At 38.3% G+C, this 21032-nt stretch overlaps 1 protein-coding gene across 1 annotated transcript in view; it reads right to left on the bottom strand.

The window, feature by feature from the left end:
• Positions 1–21032, bottom strand: part of LOC141389028 (uncharacterized) — a 370910-nt gene that overhangs the window by 9844 nt on the left and 340034 nt on the right. Inside the window, exon 6 of the mRNA XM_073960029.1 lies at positions 4756–5083. Coding sequence (XP_073816130.1) covers positions 4756–5083 — 328 coding nt within the window. The remainder of the gene's footprint in view (positions 1–4755; positions 5084–21032) is intronic.

Raw genomic sequence — 21032 nt, 5'->3', positions numbered from 1 at the left:
TCTAAGTAGGTAAGTAATTAAGAGAACTCTTTTGGGTCGCTGCAAAATATTCCAAAAACTCACATCTTCAACTTTTCCAAAACTAGAAAAAATTCATTTAATGCTTGTATCATTATAGAGTGCAATCATGTTATTCTATAAATGACTTAAAGGATTAAATGTTTAGGCTTAGAGCATAACACCACAAAGTGTACATGATTTATACACCTCCTTTCATATACGAACAGCAACGATTACCTGTATTGTAGTTGCTGTTCATTTGACAGTTCTGGGAAAGTGATAAGTGTTTGTTTCAATGTACACAGGCAGATGTAATCTCCCATGCATATCAACAAAATGTAAATATTTTTGCAGTAAACAAATGCATAAATAATGACAAAATGTATGCACATGTGTATATATTTACATATACATATGTACATATGAATACAGTGTAAATTCGAATATATGCATTGTATTTAAGAAAAAAATACAGCATCAGGAAATGTAATTAATATTCGTTGTAAAATTAAAACAAGTATAAATGATCAGGCAGCTGAATTAAATATTAAAAAAAAAGTAAAAAAGTGTCAGTCGGCCTTGCCGACAGATATATACCCTCAGCCAATGTGAAGCCAAAATATTAGGAGATCCAAAGAGATATTTTTTAAATATTGGGGAGAAGTTCCGAAACTTGTGGACCGGTATTGCCCATGTGACTAAGTTTGGATATAATATGACGAAGACCAAATGTTGGACCAAATCGGTTGAACAGTTCGAGAGTTATCGTGTTCTCCGACCGCCACATATGGTGACATAGGGGTTTTTACACCTTTCGGGCTGTTTTCGCAAGAAATATGGACTTGCCCCTGAAAAAACTTTTACCGTCGTAATGGAGGTAGCGAAAGCAAATCGCTTCAACAAAAATCAAAGTGATTCGAGAGCAGGTCTTAAAGTGAACTTATCCGAAATTTTGTCTGAGAGGTACCAGAAGGAGTAAACAAATTTAGTCCATATTCGTACCTGATCTATATCTGGTAGATATAGTAGGATGTGCAAAGTATGGATTACATCGGTCACTCCCTTCAACAGTTACTGTACGAACAATTTTTCCGAACGTTTTTGAACTTTTATGGGGGAGGTACCTGAAGGAGTAGACCGATATGGCTTATCTTCGAACTTAAACTATGTTTGGACAAAATATTACTAAGGCCAAATTTCTTCGAACAGACCCTAAATTGCATTCAGACACAAATGTTGAACTTTTGTGGGGGAGGATCCTTAAGGAGAGGTCCAATATGGGCCATTTTAGAAGTTAATCTAAATTTGGACAACATATTAGGAGATCTAAAGTTTGGACCAAATTGGTTGCCCCGCTCAAGAGATATCGTACATACCATTTTAGTGACATTTTTTATACCCTACACCACTATGTGGGGAGGGTATTATAAGTTGGTTTTGGCCAAAAAGTTTGTAACGCATCGAAATAATGGTCGTAGACCCATACTTATATACATCAAAATGAATGTCTCGACGAGCTGAGTCGATCTGGCTATGTGTGTCCGTCCGTCAGTCCGTCCGTCCGTCCGTCTGTCCGTCTGTCCGTCTGTCCATCTAAACCTTGTAATCACGCTACAGGTCGCAATTTCGATCGGATCGTCACGAAATTTTGGGTGTTGATGGGGGTCCCGGAGGGGAAGAAGCCTATTGATTTTGGTGATGGTCGGATAATATTTAGGGGTCGGAATGGGCAAAAAACTTATGTGGATAAAAAGACAAAGTTTTTTTCCAAAACGAATATATCAGCTTCTATATGGGGTATACCAAAAGCAAAACCTGACAATGAAAGTAGAAAATATCACCTTTCTAATGATGTAAAGTAGGTTCTTGTAGGTGATCAAACAACGAAGATATCACAATAGTCGCAAATAAACCCCAAATTTTCATGTTTGTGATTTTAGTTATAATGACGAATATCACAGCTTTGGCTGGATACTTTCCAAAAGCAAAGCCTGACTATGAAAGTAGAAGATTCCACCTTTACAATGATTCGAACTAGGTCGGCGTAGGTGACCAAATAGCGGAGATATCACAATAGTCGGTAATTCATCCCATTTTTCCATTTTTTTGGAAATCACGCTACAGGCCGCAATTTTGATCGGATCGTCACAAAATTTTGAGAGTTAATGAGGATCTCAAAGAGGAAGACGCCTATTGATTTTGGTGAGGGTCGAATAATATTTAGGGGTCGGAATGGGCAAAAAACTTATTTGGATAAAAAGACAACGTTTTTTCCAAAGCTAATATCTCAGCTTCTGTAAGGGTATACCAAAAGCAAAACCTGACAATGAAAGCAGAAAATATCACCTTTCTAACGATGTAAAGTAGCTTCTCGTGGGTGATCAAACAACGAAGATATCACAATAGTGGCAAATTAAACCCAAATTTTCATTTTTGCGATTTAAGTTATAATGACGAATATCACAGCTTTGGTTGGATACTTTCCAAAAGCAAAGCCTTACTATGAAAGTAGAAGATCCCATCTTTACAATGATGCAAACTAGGTCGGCGTAGGTGACCAAATAACGGAGATATTGCAATATTCGATAATACATCCCATTTTTCCATTTTTTTGAAAATCACGCTACTGGGCGCAATTTTGATCGGATCGTCACGAAATTTCGAGAGGTCTCACAGAGGAAGAAGCCTATTGATTTTGATGATGGTCGAATAATATTTAGGGGTTGGAATGAGCAAGAACTTTATTTGGAGAAAAAGTCAACATTTTATTCCAAAGCAAATATCTCAGCGTCTATAAGGGGTCTACAAAAAGCACCTGGCTATGAAAGTATAAAATATCACCTTTACAACAATGTAACGTAGGTTGTCGTAGGTGGTCTAACAACGAAGATATCTCAATAGTCGCTAATAAATCCCAACTTCTCATTTTTGCGATTTTAATAATAATGACGGATATCACACCTTTGGTTGGGGACCTTCTAAAAGCAAAGCCTGACTAAGAAAGTAGAAAATCCCATCTTTGAAATTATGCAAAGTAGGTAGTCAAATAATAGAGATATCGCAATAGTCGTTAATGCATCCCTTTTTTCCACTTTTTCTGCAATCACACTACAGGTCGGAATTTTGATCGGATCATCACGATCACAGAGATAGAAGCTTATTGATGTTGGTGATGTCAAATAAAAAATTAAATATTAATTATTTTGGTTCAGTTCGCCTTAAGTCATTTGGTATAAAAGCCAGATAGGTGAAAACTTTCGAATCTCCATAAAAGAAATGTTTTCGAGTGAAAAGATTATTCACAGAGTTAGTGGTGTAGGGTATCACATAGTCGGCCCCGTACCGACTATAGCCTTTTCTCACTTGTTTAAATATTGGGGAAGTACTGGAAGTTGTGGACCGGTATTCCCCATCTTCGAACTGAAACTAAGTTTGGACAAAATAGGACAATAATTGGACAAAATAAGTCCAAATTTTGGACCAAATCGGTTGATCAGTTCGAGAGTTATCATACTCTCCAGCCACTACATATGGTACCGCAGGGTGTTTTTAAAACTTTCGGGCTGTTTTCTCAAGAAGTATGGACTTGCCCCTGAAAAAAGTTTTACCGTCGTAACGGAGGCAGCAATTGCAAGTTGCTTCAAACAAAATCAAAGTGATTCGAGAGCAGGTCTTAAAGTTATCCGAAATTTTGTGTGGGAGGTGCATGAAGGAGAGGACAAATCTAATCCACATTCGAATCTGATCCATATCTGGTATATATATGAGTATGTGTAAAGTATGGACCAAATCGGTCCGTCCCTTCAAGAGTTATCGTGCGCACAATTTTTCCTAACATTTTTGAACTTTTGTGGGAGAGGTATCGGAAGGAGTTTAGTGATATAACCCATCTCCGAACTTAAACTAAGTTTGAACAAAGTATTACGAAAGCCAAATTCGAATTCGAATTGGTTGAACCGTTCTAGGGTTATCGTGCGAGCCAGCCAACCAGCCAGGCAAGTAGACGGACGGAGTAGGCTAAATCAACTTCAAATTGTCTGAAACGGATTTCGTCCAAACATGCTTGGAGTCTAAAACCATTATTTCGATGAGGCACATTTTGCCCGTATGAAAGTGTATATAGCATAAATGCTGAAGGTATAAAAACTCAGCAAAAACACCCATTACCAAATAACGGGTTGATGGATCTTAAGAATACATTAACATGAATCTCACGTTTTTGTACAGTTTCCATAATAAGTTTCTACCGCTTTACTTTGATCATATGGGATAAGATGCATAACTCCGTAATATTTTCAAGTTCTCATACACAAGCCATAGTCTCTAAAATGCCCACAAACAATCTCCTCTCCTCAACACATCATTTCCAACTATTAAATATAAATATTTTCATGGTAATAAATGTGATCTTAAGCCTTGGGAAAATCATCGTTTGACTAAAGTTATAACAACAAGCAACAAACACCGGCACTAAATCGTGTTTAGACATTAGGAATTGGTAATAAAAATAAACAACAACATCAACAACCCGGGGGATGGTAGTATAAGTGTTACAATGCACAATGTGAACAACGGAAAAAGTACTTCTGGACATATACAGCAACACATACCGTCGCTCACTCCCCTCACATAACTAAGTAACACATATATCATTGTTGTTGTAATTGCTCCACATAAACGGTATTGTTACTCAAACACTTGAACAAGTTAGTTACCAAGCAACCTGGAGGAATACTTGTTAGAAACATTACTTACCTCTGGCTGGTATTGGATCCTTTTGTGGTGTTCCTAATTCAATTTCTTTATATTCCAGATACAAATCACCAATTTGTGCCGAACAACGCAGCAGCAGTCCACCACCCCCTGTGGTGCCGGTACTTGAGCCAGCGACATACGTTGTTCCGCCAGGACCCAAAGCATTTATCATGTGTGAATTACTACTGCTGTCGGCAGCATTGGAGCCAGAGGCCGATGCCGGCGCGGCAGCAGTAAAGTGTACAGACTGCAATTGCAGTTTTAGACTCAGTCTCGACGCAATTAAATTGTCAACTGTTCTAATGTATAGTGTTTCCTCCGAAGATACCTGCAAGAGTAACGATAACATGATATATGGTTAGAAATGTAATTCATTGCAAAGCACATTGTGTATAAAAGTATTTTGTAGTTTGCCTTAAGATATTTGTTCACAGATAAGTGAGAAAAATGATACAAGAAGTAGTAGAAGAGTAGGCGTTTTTTTGAGATGACACTGCGGCAATTTTTTTTTCTGGAATCATTTTATACACTGAACAAAAAAAGAAAAACAACCCCCTCTAAAGTTGACGAACCCCGCAAACGTGTTAAGGACCATGATCTGCGAATCTGCACCTGGAATGTTCGCACTCTTTATAGAAAAGGTGCAGTCTTCGCATTGGCAGACGTACTTGAAAAGTACAAGGCCGATATTACTGCCATACAGGAAATACAATGGATTGGGAAAGGCATCAGAACAACACCTAAAGGTGAAGCACTGTGTTATAGCTGCCATGACGTAAAGCATGAGTTTGGTTGTGGATTCGTAGTTAGTCGGAGACTAAAACATCTGGTATCCAGCTTCACCCCAGTGAATGAAAGACTTGCTGCAATTCGAATAAAAGCTAAATTCTTCAACATCAGCTTTAATTGCGCTCATGCTCCCACTGAAGAAAAGGACGAACAGACCAAAGATATATTTTACGAGCGCTTAGAAGAAACATATGACAGTTGCCCTGCCCATGACATTAAAATCATTCTAGGCGATTTTAATGCCAAAATTGGAAAGGAGAATATCTTTGGCCCAACAGTCGGGAAATTCAGCCTCCACAGTGAAACATCTGACAATGGTATGAGGCTGATAGACTTTGCAGCTGCAAAAAACATGGTAGTTAGCAGTACCAGATTTAATCATCTCGATATTCATAAGGGCACCTGGCTGTCTCCAGATCAGAAAACAAGAAATCAAATTGATCATGTTGTGATGATGGAAGACATTCATCGAGCGTGTTGGATGTACGATCGTTCCGAGGCGCAAACATTGATTCGGCCCACTACCTTGTTGCAGCAAAGGTACGCACCCGCTTAAACGTAGCAAACAAAGTACGAACAAACGCAACACGAAAGATAGACATCGGTAAGCTGCAATCACAACAGATAGCCACAGCATATTCCACTCAACTAGCCCAATTGCTTAATCAAAGGACTCCTCATCCCGATAACATATCAGCGCAATGGCAAAGCATTGCCCACTCCATGCCAAAGCCGCAAAATTAATACTTGGATACCAGAGGCCTCCACCAAGGAATCCATGGTATGATCAGGAGTGTCGTGTGGCGAAGAGAAAAATGCGGCATATGGGGCTACTTTACAATCCGTAGCAACGCGTAGCGCACGAGAGAGATACAGGGAGAAAAGGAGAGAGGAGAAACGTCTTTTCCACAGAAAAAAGAGAGAGAGATGGAAAAGCGGGAGTGTGAAAAAATCGAGATGTACAGGAGCCAGAATGAAGTCCGAAAATTCTACCAAAGAGTCAAGCATCAAATTGATGGCTTTGGTACAGGCACATCCTCCTGTAGAGACCAGCAAGGTAATTTGGTAACTGATACAGATAGTGTAGTCAGGATATGGAAAGAACATTTTTCAAAAGTGTTTGTATCCAATAGCAGCGAAGACGACGACGATACCACAGTCCCAATCCCAGAAGATGGTATTGAATGTATACCGCCCAGCCAGGATGAGGTAAAGACAGCAATAAATCGGCTGAAGAATAATAAGGCAGCAGGGGCTGATGGCTTACCAGCCGAGCTGTTCAAAACCGGAGGCGACACGCTGATAAGGTGTATTCATCAGCTAGTTAGTACCATCTGGCAGGAAGAACGAGTACCCGACGATTGGAACCTGAGTATCCTGTGCCCCGTCCACAAGAAGGGAGATAAGACTGTCTGCTCTAACTATAGGGGCAAAGTCTACTCCCTATTGCCTACAAGATCGTGTCAGGGATATTGTGCGAACGACTAAAGCCAATGCGGCTTTAAACCTGGCAAGTCCACCATTGACCAGATATTTACCCTGCGACACCTACCACCTTTTTGTCGATTATAAAACAGCCTTCGACAGCCCGCTGCGTTCAAAGGCATTCCAAGCCATGTCTGAATTTGGTATCCCCGCAAAGCTCATCCGGCTTTGCAAAATGACTTTAACTGACACGAGGTCCTCAGTTAAAATAGGAAAGAACCTCTCCGAAGAGTTTGGTACCAAAAGAGGTTTCAGACAAGGAGACAGCCTTTCGTGTGATCTCTTTAACATCCTGCTGGAAAAGGTTATACGAGAGGCAAACGTCAAAAGAAGTGGCACAATCTACACCAATAGTCACATGTTACTTGCTTATGCTGATGATATAGACATCATAGGCCGATCAGTAAAAGAAGTAACTGATACCTTTATGAAGGTCGAAGGAGAATCTGCTAAAGTGGGTCTGGCGGTACACGGCGAGAAGACCAAGTTGATGGTGTCGACGCGCAATGCGTCCATTGAGCTCGGACCGACTGTGGAAGTTGGTTCCTATAATATTGAGGTAGTAAAAGACTTCGTCTACCTCGGCACCTCCGTAAACACAACAAACGACATCAGTTGTGAAATAAAAAGAAGAATTGTGTTGGCCAACAGATGCTACTTTGGTTTAAGTAAGCAGTTTAAAAACAAAGCCACATCTCGTCAAACAAAAATAACGCTCTACAAAACACTGATACTACCCGTGCTGATGTATGGCTCCGAAGCCTGGGTACTTGCGCAAGCAGGCATGGCAGTGCTTGGTGTGTTTGAGAGAAAAATTCTTCGAAAGATCTACGGACCAATCTGCGTTGACGGTGAATATCGACGTCGCACAGTGTCACGACCGTGGCCAAAAATGGTAAAAACTAATACTTCGTTGAACACATTTATTGATGGGGAGTGATAGAAAACATATTAATTAAGAAGAATCTGAATTTTGGTACTGATACGTGAAGTAGTTTTTGCTATATGAGGATTTAAATCCGACAATTTTAGTTAATACATATTTTTGTGTGTTTTTTTCTAAAATTAATAAATTATATTATGCGTTAATATTTAAAATTTAAAAGTAGCGGTCGCTGCAAAAATGGTTCCTAAGTTCTCTTGGGATGTAATAAACTTGGCTACACCTTTGTTTGCATGTAAATATTAATCATATGGTGTTTACATTTACCCAAACATGTATTACTAAGTTTATTAATTTTCTGAATCAAATTTTAAATTGAGTGGAGTGGGAAAAAAATTGTATAAAAGTGTATATCGATATTTTTTGCTGTATGAGTAGTAAAAAGTGAGTACTTCAAATATATAAAGGTCCCAGCTGCAGAGGTTTGCAGACGAATGTGTCACTTCTCTTTTTCAGCGACCACCTCACTGAGAGGATACCCCCTTTTTTAACAAATCGTTTTGCGGTGTTGGCTATAGCCCGAAAACGAATGAACCGATCATCATATATTTTTGTGGGCTTATTAAGTACCTAATAGTCTTGCTTTAAAACGAGAGAATTTTTAAAAATATAAATTTTTAAAAAAATTGTGAACAGCGAAAATCAAAATTCGATTTTTTACAAAAAATTGGCCGTTTTTTGACCACTAATCGGTCAAAAAATTTTTTAAAGGAAATTTCTCATATATAGAGACAAGAGTTTGATATATTCAATATGCTCACAAACAATATGAAGACTAAACACCAAATTTCAGTCATATCGGGTGGATATTGAGGCCACAATACTCAAAACACCGAAAATGAGGAGGCACGGTTCTATGGGGGCTATAGGAAGACGAGGACCTATACCGACATATTTCTGGTGGAAGGTTATAAGTCCCCCAACGGAGACTTAATATCAATTTTCAGCCATTTCGGTGTGATAATCAAGCTAAAACCTCCAAAATACCGAAAATCGGGAGGTACCGTCCTATGGAGGCTATATGAAGGCGTGGACCTATGCAGTCAAATTTCATGGTGAAGGTATAATGCCCCCTGCGAAGATTAAATACCAAATTTCAGCAATTTCGGTGTAATAATGAGGCTAAAATCTTCAAAATACCGATAATCGGGAGGTACCGTTATATGGGAGCTATATCAAAACGTGGACCTAAGCCCACAATTCTCTGTTGGAATATTTGATACCTCTGCCGAAGACTAACCACAAAATATGAATACTTTCGGTTGGTCATTGTGTCTTAAACATTCAAAATACCGAAAATCGGGAGGTACGGTTCTATGGGGGCTATATCAAAACGTGGACCGACCAACCCAAATTTTTGTCCTGAAGATTGTAAGTCAATAATAGGTACGTGTACCAAAATTGATGCACCTACGACAACTCCTTCTATTTTTGGCCACAGTTAATATGAACTCGCGACATAGTGCGTCGCATGAACCACGAGCTGTATCTGTTGTACAACGACATCAATATTGTTAAACGTATCGAGATGTAGCGATTGCGTTGGCTAGGCCATATGATAAGAATGAGCGATGATGACCTCGCTAAAAAGGTGTATAAAAACGGACCGCTTGGAAGGAATTGATGGCGCAAACAAGTGGATGATGAGATGAAAAGGCGCGGTATTCCAGAAAGCGAAGCAACAAATAGAGAGAGTTGGAGATCTTTTCTTAGTTCGGCCTATAGAACAAATGTTCTGTAATGGGCCAGCTAAGTAAGTAAGTAAGCACAAAACATAATGTTTGGGAACTAAATTGACACCTATATTCAAGCTATTCAATTTTTGTAAATTTACATATAATATGATAAATGTTTGTTTGTTTGCTTGTGCTTTTCTATAAGAAGACCTCCTGCCTTCTATATGCAAACGTCCTGCTCCCAGCTCTTCTATGAGAAGGCCACCTGCCCTTCTATGAGAGGACTCTCTGCTCTTCTATGAGAAGACCTCCTGCTTTTCTATAAGAAGACATCCTGTCCTCCTATGATAAGACGTCCTGCTCTTTTATGAGAAAACGTTCTGCTCTTCTATGAGAAGACCTCCTGCCCTTCTATATGCAAACGTCCTGCTCCTCTATGAGGAGACGTCCTGCTCTTCTATGAGAGGACCTTCTGCTCTTTAAGGAGAGGACCTCCTGCTCGTCTTTAAGAAGATCTCCTGCCCTTCTATGAGAGGTCCTTTTGCTATTCAAAAAAAAGACATCCTGCCCTTCTATGAGAGTACCATCTGCTCTTCTATGAGAAGACGTTCTGTTCTTCTATGAGACGACATCCTGCTCTTGTATAAGAAAACTTCCTGCTCTTCCTTATGCAAACGTCCTGCTCTTTTATGAGAAGACGCCCTGTTCTTGTATAAGAAGACCTCCTGCTCTTCTATAAGAAGACCTCCTGCCCTTCTATATGCAAACGTCCTGCTCTTGCCCTTCTATGAGAAGACGTCCTGCTCTTGCCCTTCTATGAGAAGACATCCTGCCCTTCTATGAGGCGACCTTTTGCTCTTCAAGGAGAAGACATCCTTCCCTCTATGAAAAGACGTCCTTCTCTTGTATAAGAAGACCTCCTGCTCTTCTATAAGAAGACCTCCTGCCCTTCTATATGCAAACGTCCTGCTTTTCTATGAGAAGACGTCCTGCCTTTGCCCTTCTGTGAGAAGACATCCTGCCCTTCTATGAGACGACTTTTTGCTCTTCTAGGAGAATACATCCTGCCCTCCTATGAGTGGACCTTCTGCTCTTCTATGAGAAGACGTCCTGCTCTTTTTTGCCTTTAAATACATTCTATGCTATATGGCATAGTGTCCAAAATCCACCTTTCCAAACAAAATGTTAAAAAATTAGTTTTGAGTATTCATATATTGGGCTTAAGTATATATAAAATTGAAAAAAACATATTTTTCAGATCAAAAACAAAAAAGAAGCACCGAAAGGGGGAAATATATATATAATATTATATCAACATAACAATGGAATAAAAATTATACTGTGATACAAATGTTGACAAATATTTTTTGCAGAGGTTCTGATGCATAATTTTTTGTGGGAGTCCATGGAAGACGAAAATACTTTTGGTGTTTTTGAGTCACTTAGATTTTTGATATTATAACGGCAAATGTACTGAAAAAGGGTTTCTTGGATTTTCAGCTTTAACTTCTTCTTTTTATATCCACAGCATTTATGCTAACGAGGGTATATACACCATCACCATATATGCCAAAAGTCGTAACTAACAAAATAATAATTTTACATGAGAAGCAAAAAACGTTATAAAATGAAAAACTGTTTTATGGAATATTAATGGTTTTAGACCCCAAGTATGTTCAGAAAATTTGGAGTCGATTTAGCCATTTCCGTCCGCCTGCCCGTCTGACTGGCTGGCTGGTGCGCAAAGTAACTCTCGAAAAGACCAGTCGATAGTCCAAAATTTGGCCTTCATAATATTTTATCCAAACGTAGTATAAGGCCTAAGATGAGCCATATCGGTCAACTGCTTTGGGTACCTCCAACATAAAAGTTCCAAACTAAAATAGTATGCGCTATATTTGTTGATCGGAGCAACCGATTTGGTCTAAACTTCTGATTTCCTAATATTTCGTAGTTTAACTTCGAAAATTATCCATATCGGTCTACTCCTTAGGGTACCTCCAACTCAAAAGTTCAACATTTTTGTTTAAGTGCAGTTTAGGAACTGGTCAAAGAAGACCCTTTGGAAAATTACACTGATAGTACTCCTTGTTGTCATGTTTACAGCGACAATATGTATTTCGTGGGCAAGTCCATGTTAACTGATATATGTAGTGGTTCAAAGCCTCTAATTTATATGGTGACCAAATGAAATGACCCCCAAAATAAAACCAACTTCCAAATGGATCGGTCCAGGTAGCTCATCCGTATATAAGTTTGCTTTCCAAAAATGCATGTAACACCGCGAAATATTCGTCGTAGATATCTCGAGGAGATAAAGCGATTTTTAAATGTGCATCCATCCGTCCGTCCACTAGAAATTATAATCAAACTACATGCCGAAAATATGGACCATGAAATTTTGTATGGACCAGGGTTTCGGAGTCGGGGAGTACGAGTCGGAGTCTGAGTCGAAAAAATAACTCGACTCCGACTCCGGGCAAAATTTTTTCCACGTTCTTGAACTCAAAAAGTAAAACAAAATGAAATTTTCTACAAATATGTTCCACCGAAAATTATATGTAGGTTTCCCATATCCAAGAAATCAATATTGCCACGTATTCATTGTCCTTTATCAGTTTTACCCGTTACTTTCTCAAAAAACCATATGTTTATGTATTTCGGTAAATTTTGCATAATCTATTAACTATATATGAAATTCGGATTGTTACGCTTCTGAATTAGGGCATCATGAATTCGTTGTTGATCAAAGACAGATTCATCCCGCCATAAGTCAGAAGTCTGACAAACGGCGAATCTTTCTTCTAGGATTCATTATATACTCAATGAAGGGCTTTATATGTAGGCATTCAAATAACAGGATAACAGATATAGTTCATGTTTTCGAGTTTTCTACACAATCAATAGCATATGACGAAAAGTCAAAAAAAATTAATATTGATGAAGCCAAGGTTTGCACTATACGCGAAATATTGCAGTATACCATAAAATAAGAGTATAGTTGGTGCAAACGTAGTGATTTTGATCAAAGCTCAAAAATGTGGCTAAAAAAGTTAATTTCCGCGGAAGATATGACCGCGTAAATGAATAAAAATAGGTAAAAACACGTTGAACCAAACGAGTTTTTTATGTTGTTATTCGATTGTTGGTCATACCGTTTAAATTACGGATATCTGCCCAAAGTAAAAGTAGAAGAATACAAAATGAACATTGCAGTTTTAATGTATCATATTTGAAAATCACCACTACATCCAACATTTATGGATGCTGACATTTTTAAGCCAGATTTTAGGTATTTTGTTTTTTTTATCTAACTGCGACGCGCATTCTTGTATTACAAAAAACCAATAATAGTATTAAAGTACTTGCGAATTATGCGAATTTGATATGAATATTGACTATGTAGCCCCAAAGTATCAAAGTAATCTACTGCCAAAGGCCAATATTTAGTGCGATTTTTTTTCTAAAAATCCTATTTTTGGGTACAGTATTTACAATTTAGTGTGTTGGGACTCCAAGATATTTTAGTTTTTTTTTTACGGCACGAATCGTACAATTCATAGATCGTGAAAATCCATCCCCTAGGACGGCGGAAACGGCTCCTGCAAAAACAGAAAAATGTGCGAAAACTGTTTTTGAAAATATCGCGAATTTACTCGTGTTTTCTGTGGATAGTTTCCTTTTCAATGAAGAAACTGACACATCACTCGCGTTTTTGAGAAAATAGCGGTTTAAAAACTTTAGTGACATTAGAGCTGTATCCGTTCTCGGTTAAATCGGTTCTTGATGTATTTTATCGAAATAGGTTTAGATCGATGCATTTTTTCATGGTTGATACTGAAATCGGATGCGCGTAAAAAGTGTATGTACCTTGTGCAAATTATAAGCATTGTACAGTTTTTTGCACACGTAACTACAACTAGATCTGAAGGGCCATAGTAATTCCTGGCAAATGTGTACAAATGTAAAGAAAATAATTCGCTGTATTGGTAAACCGCATGCGCAATTGATGTTTTGGTTTCATTTGAATCTTCGCGATGTTTAGATTACGTACATATTTTTAAAATATTTTTCAGATGAATATAAAGCTTGTATTTTATTAAAACAAGTTGCAAACCACTAATTTTGTTTGAATTCATTCTTGATTTCCGCGAAAATTTGCAACTTTTTCACTAAAGTTATGGGACCTCAGTAATTATATAGTATTTAGGAAGCCATAAATTAAGAATGTTTCTCAATATAATGAGTAGAGTTTTTTTAAGATTTTTTTGTTATTATCAGAATTGAAACCGCCCTAACTTTTGCGCACAATAACCGATATTAGTATCTCTAACAGATTTGAGAATGGGATTTTTTTCTCATCCATGTATCAAAAGTCTTTCATGTAGCTTCAAAAATTCTTAAAATTTTCCTAGCAACATTTTTGTAGAATATTTTCCTGCACGAAATCTCATCGTGTGCTAATTTTTCAGTTCCAGAAAACATCCATCTGCCTACGTGCTGAGTGGTGTACACAATATATCTCAAATATTTCAATAAAATTATCCACTCCACACCAAATGTCAAAATGTGTGCTCTGAATTTTAGTTTAAGGTGTGATCCCTACTTATAAATTTCAGAAAAAAGTAGAAAGTATAAATAGCATAGAATATGTGGTCAAATTTTTAAGTCAACAATATTGCCTTAGTACGAGCGTTGGATGGGAACAATTTATTTTATTTTGTACGCAACAGAAATATATGACAATTGGTTTATTAGTTTTCAAGCTAGAGTTGACACCGCAAAATGCTTTAATAAAAACAGGGTTTCGTAGACGGCCTCACAACTTCGCAATATTTTTCTCTTTCAGATGAAGAAAAAAATCTGCAAAAAAGTTACGTAGTTTTTTCGAAAAAAAAAATCATGAAAAATGGCTTTTACTGTGCTTTACAACTGGGGTCTCCTTTTAAGGCTAGGTACACTAAAATGTTGGCGTACATCCTTGGTCATGAATTGCTGATAATTTTTATTGCATGTCGTCCTTATGATTTGTATTGCCCCCTCATTTTCACATATTTTGAAAGCTTGAAGATTATCTCTCGCGGAAGAATTCCGTCCAGAATATACTCGTACAAAAAAGGAAAACCGACAAAAACTAAAACTAACTTTGCTATTTTTTTAATGTATGATTCGGCAGAAGAAATATTGATATGTTCGAATGTATTCGAACGAATGCCCTTTCTAATGAATATGTACACGGTGCTCTTGAAACAATTTTAAATGGCTACAACATTTCCTTTAGACCCATTTTGATAGGACTTGCGGTTTCTAAGCAAAATCGTGAAAACCTAAACAACCCCTAAAAATGTCAACTTAAATCGCGATTTATTTAAAAAGCGCTCCGGCGATTTTTTTTTTGTTTTTTGATTTTTTTCATCTATAAACATTGTAGTTTCAGAATCCACAAAAATTTCCGAGGTGTAAGCACCTTCCATTTAAAATTGTTTCAAGAGCACCGTGTGTAAGGAAAAACTAACACATTAGCCTATATAGGCCAAAATATAGGAAAAAGTTAAACATTTGTGCACATTTTATTCATTTTTAATGGTATATGAATTCACTCTGGGAGTCGACACGGAGTCGGAGCCGGAGTCGTGAAAAAAACTCGTCTGGAGTCGGAGTCGAGCCAAAAATACCTCGACTCCGAAACCCTGGCATGGACGTCGGGTTAAGACCATAATAGACCCCTATTGTTTTGGCAATGATAGTAAAATACTTAGGGCATGAAATTGGTCAAAAACAAAAATGTGAAGATTAGACAATATTTAGCGGATTAAATGGACCAAAACTTTTGTGTGAAGATTGGTTAAATTTTTAGTATAACGGCTATAATATTATTCCTGGAAGATATGTTCCACACATGTAAGTTATATTTAGGAGAGGAACTCTTGACCTTTCCATTGAAGCCGATTTTATTGATGTATACGGTCAGATAACAGAACTACAGCCTAATACATACCGGGATCACACAGCTTTAATTGTGGGAAGTGTTAATATAATCAAGCTAGATGTCGGAGTTAAAGTTCAATACTGACAATTTTTTGCATGAATTAAGAGGTTTGATCAAAGAAAATGTCAAGGGCTTTGGATAATGATCGAATAGTATTTAGCGGATGAAATTGACCATAGTTTTTTGTCCGGAAAAATTAAAAATTAAATTTTCAACGGTGGCAAAATACCCCTCAGTGATGTTGGTCACATTTCGTTAGTATTTCAGCCATGTACAACTTTTCTACAAAGTGGTGCTGTAAGACATGCCATTCGGACTTGGCGATAAACAGTAATTGACCTAATACGAATCGGGGTGCACTCATTGATATGAGAGAATTCTCCCTTGCCCTTTTTGGATGTTTGTGGAACAATTATATTATAAATATTTATTTTTAGTATTGTGTCATTAATATAACATCCACTTTACAAATTAAATTTCTTTTCCATGTTATTACAAGAAGGTAGAAAACTATCGAAAAACAAATGTAACAATATGACTCAACATAAATCCCACAAGTGGTTTTATTTATTCGACATCATTTTTGTTATTCTAATTATGGTTTTAAATTCATTAAAAAAATTCTTAAACAAAATTCAAATTAAATTTCAATGTAAGTTATATTATTTTTATGTTTACTATATACATATTTAAGTGGAAAACGAAGAGTACAAAACAATGGTAAAAAAATTGTAAAATATGTCTATAGATATTTTCTTTCAATCGATTTGCTTCTGTTCTCTTTTCTGAATGTCAAGCAAACTGAAAAAAACACACATAACAATGTTAAATCCTTTTCAAGGATATTATGTTTTGTTCATACATTCATTTTGAGTCTTAGAGGCTCACAGAGATATTAAATTCTGGATTTTTTATGCAATGCAACAACAAACAAACAAAAGGGAAATAGAATTCCAAAGACAATGATGTTCAGCAAAGCAACAAATGCAAAAAACCTCTTCATGAAGTTATGGAGTAAATGTTGTTATTGTTTCTATATGAAGATTTATTACTTGTAGTGCAGATTATGCTCTTGTTGTTGTAGACACACATATGTAAGTATTCTGTTTTTGCTTGAATAACCATTGCCAAGAACTACACAACAAAGGGTAGAAATATTTATTTTTGAAATGAATGAATGAAATAACAAAAATATTATATGGACTGTGTTGCAATTATTTTGTATTTCAATTTAGATTGTATATTTGCGGAATTGTTTTTTGCATTCTTTATATACATAAATCTGTATACATGTTTTAAAATTTATTTTTACTCTTGATTTGTGTAGATAGAAAATAAAACTTAAAGTTATGAATTAAAATTTTTATTTTTTAGTAGACCTTGCAATATTAGTGCGTAAAAGCAACAGGTTTATTTTGATATCAATTTACCGAAAATTAGGTGACATACATATGTAGGTCACGACAAATATCAAGCTACAGTTTTTTTCGGCTTTAATATTGTTACGGAATTAGGGTTTGAACTTAATCCCGTGTAGACGTTGTTTTATTCCCCGATACAATTTGTACCAAATAAAACAGGATTCGTTTTAGATTACGATTCTACAATGCTTTATTGACTTTATTCACTTCAGCTATTCACACACGACTTCACTGTAGTTGGTTTCCACTTTTCTTCTTTACTTGCACTTACGGTTTAAATATCGCGTTCCGATCATAACTAACTAGGCCGGCAACTGCACCCGCGTATTTATATCCGCTCGCCGGTACATAGAAGTTTCTAGCATCACTCATGTAGAATGTTCCACTATGTTCCAACGAGATCCGGATGCACATACACACATACCCGTATACAAACAGACAAATTTAATGTAAACAGTAGGACAGCGGCAATAAACACGCGAGAGCAGTAGGGCATATAGGTGACGTCAGAATGTAATGACGTAAAACAAATGAGGACTCTGTGATGATTTCATAATTGGAATAATAGTTGTTGTTGCAGATATAAATAAGAGAGGGAGAACTGAAAACGTAAACGATAGTGATTGGAATTCTATAGCGTAATTGTTGTTGTAAACTTGATTTAAATGAACAAAATGCTTACTAAAAATTTACGTTACAATTCAAATTCTTAACTTAACAGATATTCATCTAAATTTCTTAAATCTATCAGTTATTTTCGTAACATTGCCTCCCGCTGTTCGTCCCGAATAGGCACAGTCTCCGTTCCATAGGGGCCAACCGCTCCAGGTGCACCACTTTCATCTTTGATCTAGGACTGTCGTTTCGCTGAATTCGATACTCTACGTCGTTTATCCTTTCGATCACCTTGTAAGGCCCTTCCCAGCGGATTTGTAGTTTGGGGCACAGTCCTTTCTTCCGTTGTGGATTGAACAATAGCACCAGTTGTCCTTCATGGAATCCATCCGTATTCGCCGCTCGGTCGTACCTTTCCTTCATTTTGTTGCTGACCATTTTAATTCGATTACGTACTGCATTGTGTACTTCAATGAAAGAGTTACGACTTTCGCCTTCATTCATGTAGTCCTTTGGTGTGGCACCGAAGATCAAATCACCAGGCAGCTTCAATTCACTCCCGAACAAAACTTTAGCTGGGGTACGAGATGTAGAATCATGGATGGCCGATCTATATGACAGCAAGAATTTCGGTATATGCTCATCCCAGTCTTTTTGGCCGCTGTCCACTACTTTCCGTAAATGTTCCTCCAGAGTGCGGTTAAACCTTTCCACCATGCCATCGGATTGGGGATACAGAGGTGTTGTTCTTGTCTTCTTAATTCCGTATGAGTCGCACATTTCCTTGAATATCGCTGATTCGAAATTTCTACCTTGGTCGGAATGTATCTCGGATGGAACACCATAGCGACATATCCAATTTTGGCTGAAAACATTTACAATTGTCTTGGCTTCTTGATTTGGGATGGAATAAACCTCCGGCCATTTACTAAAGATGTCCATAACCACTAACACATAACGGTTTCCAGAGTCGCTTATTGGGAACGGTCCAGCCACATCCATTGCTATTCTTTCAAATGGTGCCCCCGAGTTGTACTGCTGCATATAGCCGCGACTCTTTCGTGTTGGACCTTTGGCTTTCATGCATCTCTCACAATTGGATATCCATTCCGCAATAGATTTTCGGCATCCGGCCCAGTAAAATCTCTGTTTCACCTTTTCAGTGGTCTTGGTTATTCCCAAATGTCCACCACTTGCACCATCATGAAACTGAGTCAAAACCTCTTTAACTTTAGATTCTGGTACGACAATTAGGTGCCTGTAGGTTTTACCATCCTCGCTTTCCCAATTTCGATATAGGCAGCCATCTTTTAGGAGGAGACTATTCCACTGTGCCCAATAGGATTTCAAAACAGGGCTTTCGGACGCTATCTCTTCCTGTCCAGGTCGTCTGTCTTCTTCTTTCGCCGAAATTATCTTGCTCAGAATGGGATCTTTTCGTTGTTCCGTTGCCCAATCTTGGTCGGATTCAATCTGCATCAGCCGAATGTCGACGATGCTCTCCTTGTTCTCGGCCTTTGAGCAATGTTTGCATTCTAAATTGCATGGTCGACGGGACAGGGCATCAGCATTACCATGTTTTCCTCCCTTCCTGTGCTCGATGCTGAAGTCGTAACTTTGAAGCCTCTCTATCCATCGTGCTAATTGAGCTTCCGGGTTCTTGAACTGGAGTAACCATCGGAGAGCTGAGTGGTCTGTCCTAAGAAGGAAAGTCTGACCATATAGGTACTTATGGTAGTGTTTGATGCTCTCTACAACTGCCAGAAGCTCTCTTCTCGTCACGCAATAATTCCGCTCAGGCTTGGTCAAAGTTCGGTTGTAGTATCCGATTACCTTTTCTTGGCCGTCGATTTGCTGGGACAGTACGCCACCAATACCAAATGCACTAGCATCTGTGTCCAGAATAAATTTACCGCCAGGTATAGGGTACGCCAAAAGCGGGGCTGTGCATAGCAGGTCTTTTAGTTTTTGAAATGCTTCTTCCTGCTCTTCGCTCCAACGAAACTTTTGCCCTTTCTGTGTTAATCGGTGGAGGTTGACGGCCACGCTGGCAAAATTTGGAACGAACCGACGGTAGTAAGTGCAAAGACCCAAGAAGCTCCGCAACTCATGTAGGTTCTGAGGCCTCGGCCAGTCTTTAACGGCTTGAATTTTGTCGTTATCCGTCCATATGCCCTCGGCTGTAACACGATGCCCCAGGAACTTTACTTCTCGTTGGAAGAGAGCACACATTTTCGGGTTCAATTTTAGGCCTGCGGACGATAGTGCTTGGAGGACATCCTTTAAGTTCTTCAGGTGTTGATCGAACGTTTTTCCCATGACAATGATGTCGTCCAGATATATTAGGCAAGACTTCCGAATGGCATGACATTGAATTGCCATAGACCGCCATTGACGCCAAACGCCGTTTTCTCTTTATCCTTTTCGGCGATCTCTACTTGCCAATAGCCACTCTGCAAGTCGAGAGTAGAGAACCATGACGTCCCGGCTAGCGTATCCAATGTGTCGTCAATTCTCGGGAGCGGGTAGCTGTCTTTCTTGGTGACATCATTTAATTTCCTATAGTCCACGCAGAATCGGGTGCCTCCATCTTTCTTTTTAACCAACACCACTGGGGAGCACCATGGGCTTGACGATGGTTCTATCACGCCGCTCTCTTCCATTTCGGCTACAAGCTTCTGGACCTCGCCTCTTTTTGCCAGTGGCACACTTCTTGGAGCCTGCTTTATTGGTCTAGCTTCTGCAGTATTTATTTCATGTTTAACCACTGATGTTCTCCCTTGTTGAGTTTTTGTGAAAGCAAAATCGGATACATGCTTCCAGAGGAGCTGTTTGGCCTTATTCTTTTCGGAGGGTGATAAGTAACGTGTCCAATCTTTGATATAAGCATCAATGTGCTTCTTCTCCAGGGCTGACGACTTTCCAGCGTTGCTATCCAAATTAATTACGGCTTCAGCGGGAGTACATTGTCCAACGTCGGAAAATTTGTTAATTTGCTCTTCATTGTTCGACAGGTTCAGAACTCGAACTGGAATTAAGCCCTCATCGTTGCTTCTTACCAAGGCATGTGCTATTAAGATGTTGCCGTTTCTGATTTTTGCTGGTTCGACCACCCACAAATTGTCCGCTCCACGATCACTATCCATTGGCACCCATATTATTGCTTCGGCATTTGGTGGTATTATTTCTGGATGCTCCGTAGCCAGACGTCTAATACGTGAACTCTTATCATATACATTTAACGGAATTTCCACGTTAGACCAGGTCATCACATGATTTTTCATGTCCAGATTGATACCAAAAGAGATCATGAAATCTGCACCAATTATGACCTCGTCTACTATATCGGCTACTACAAA

The sequence above is a fragment of the Musca autumnalis genome, unplaced genomic scaffold (genome assembly GCF_047663935.1).
Source record: "Musca autumnalis isolate F117 unplaced genomic scaffold, ASM4766393v1 scaffold_1, whole genome shotgun sequence".
Taxonomy (NCBI): Eukaryota; Metazoa; Arthropoda; class Insecta; order Diptera; family Muscidae; genus Musca; species Musca autumnalis.
The sequence above is the reverse complement of the archived record's forward strand: the minus strand, read 5'-3'. Positions and strand labels throughout refer to the sequence as shown.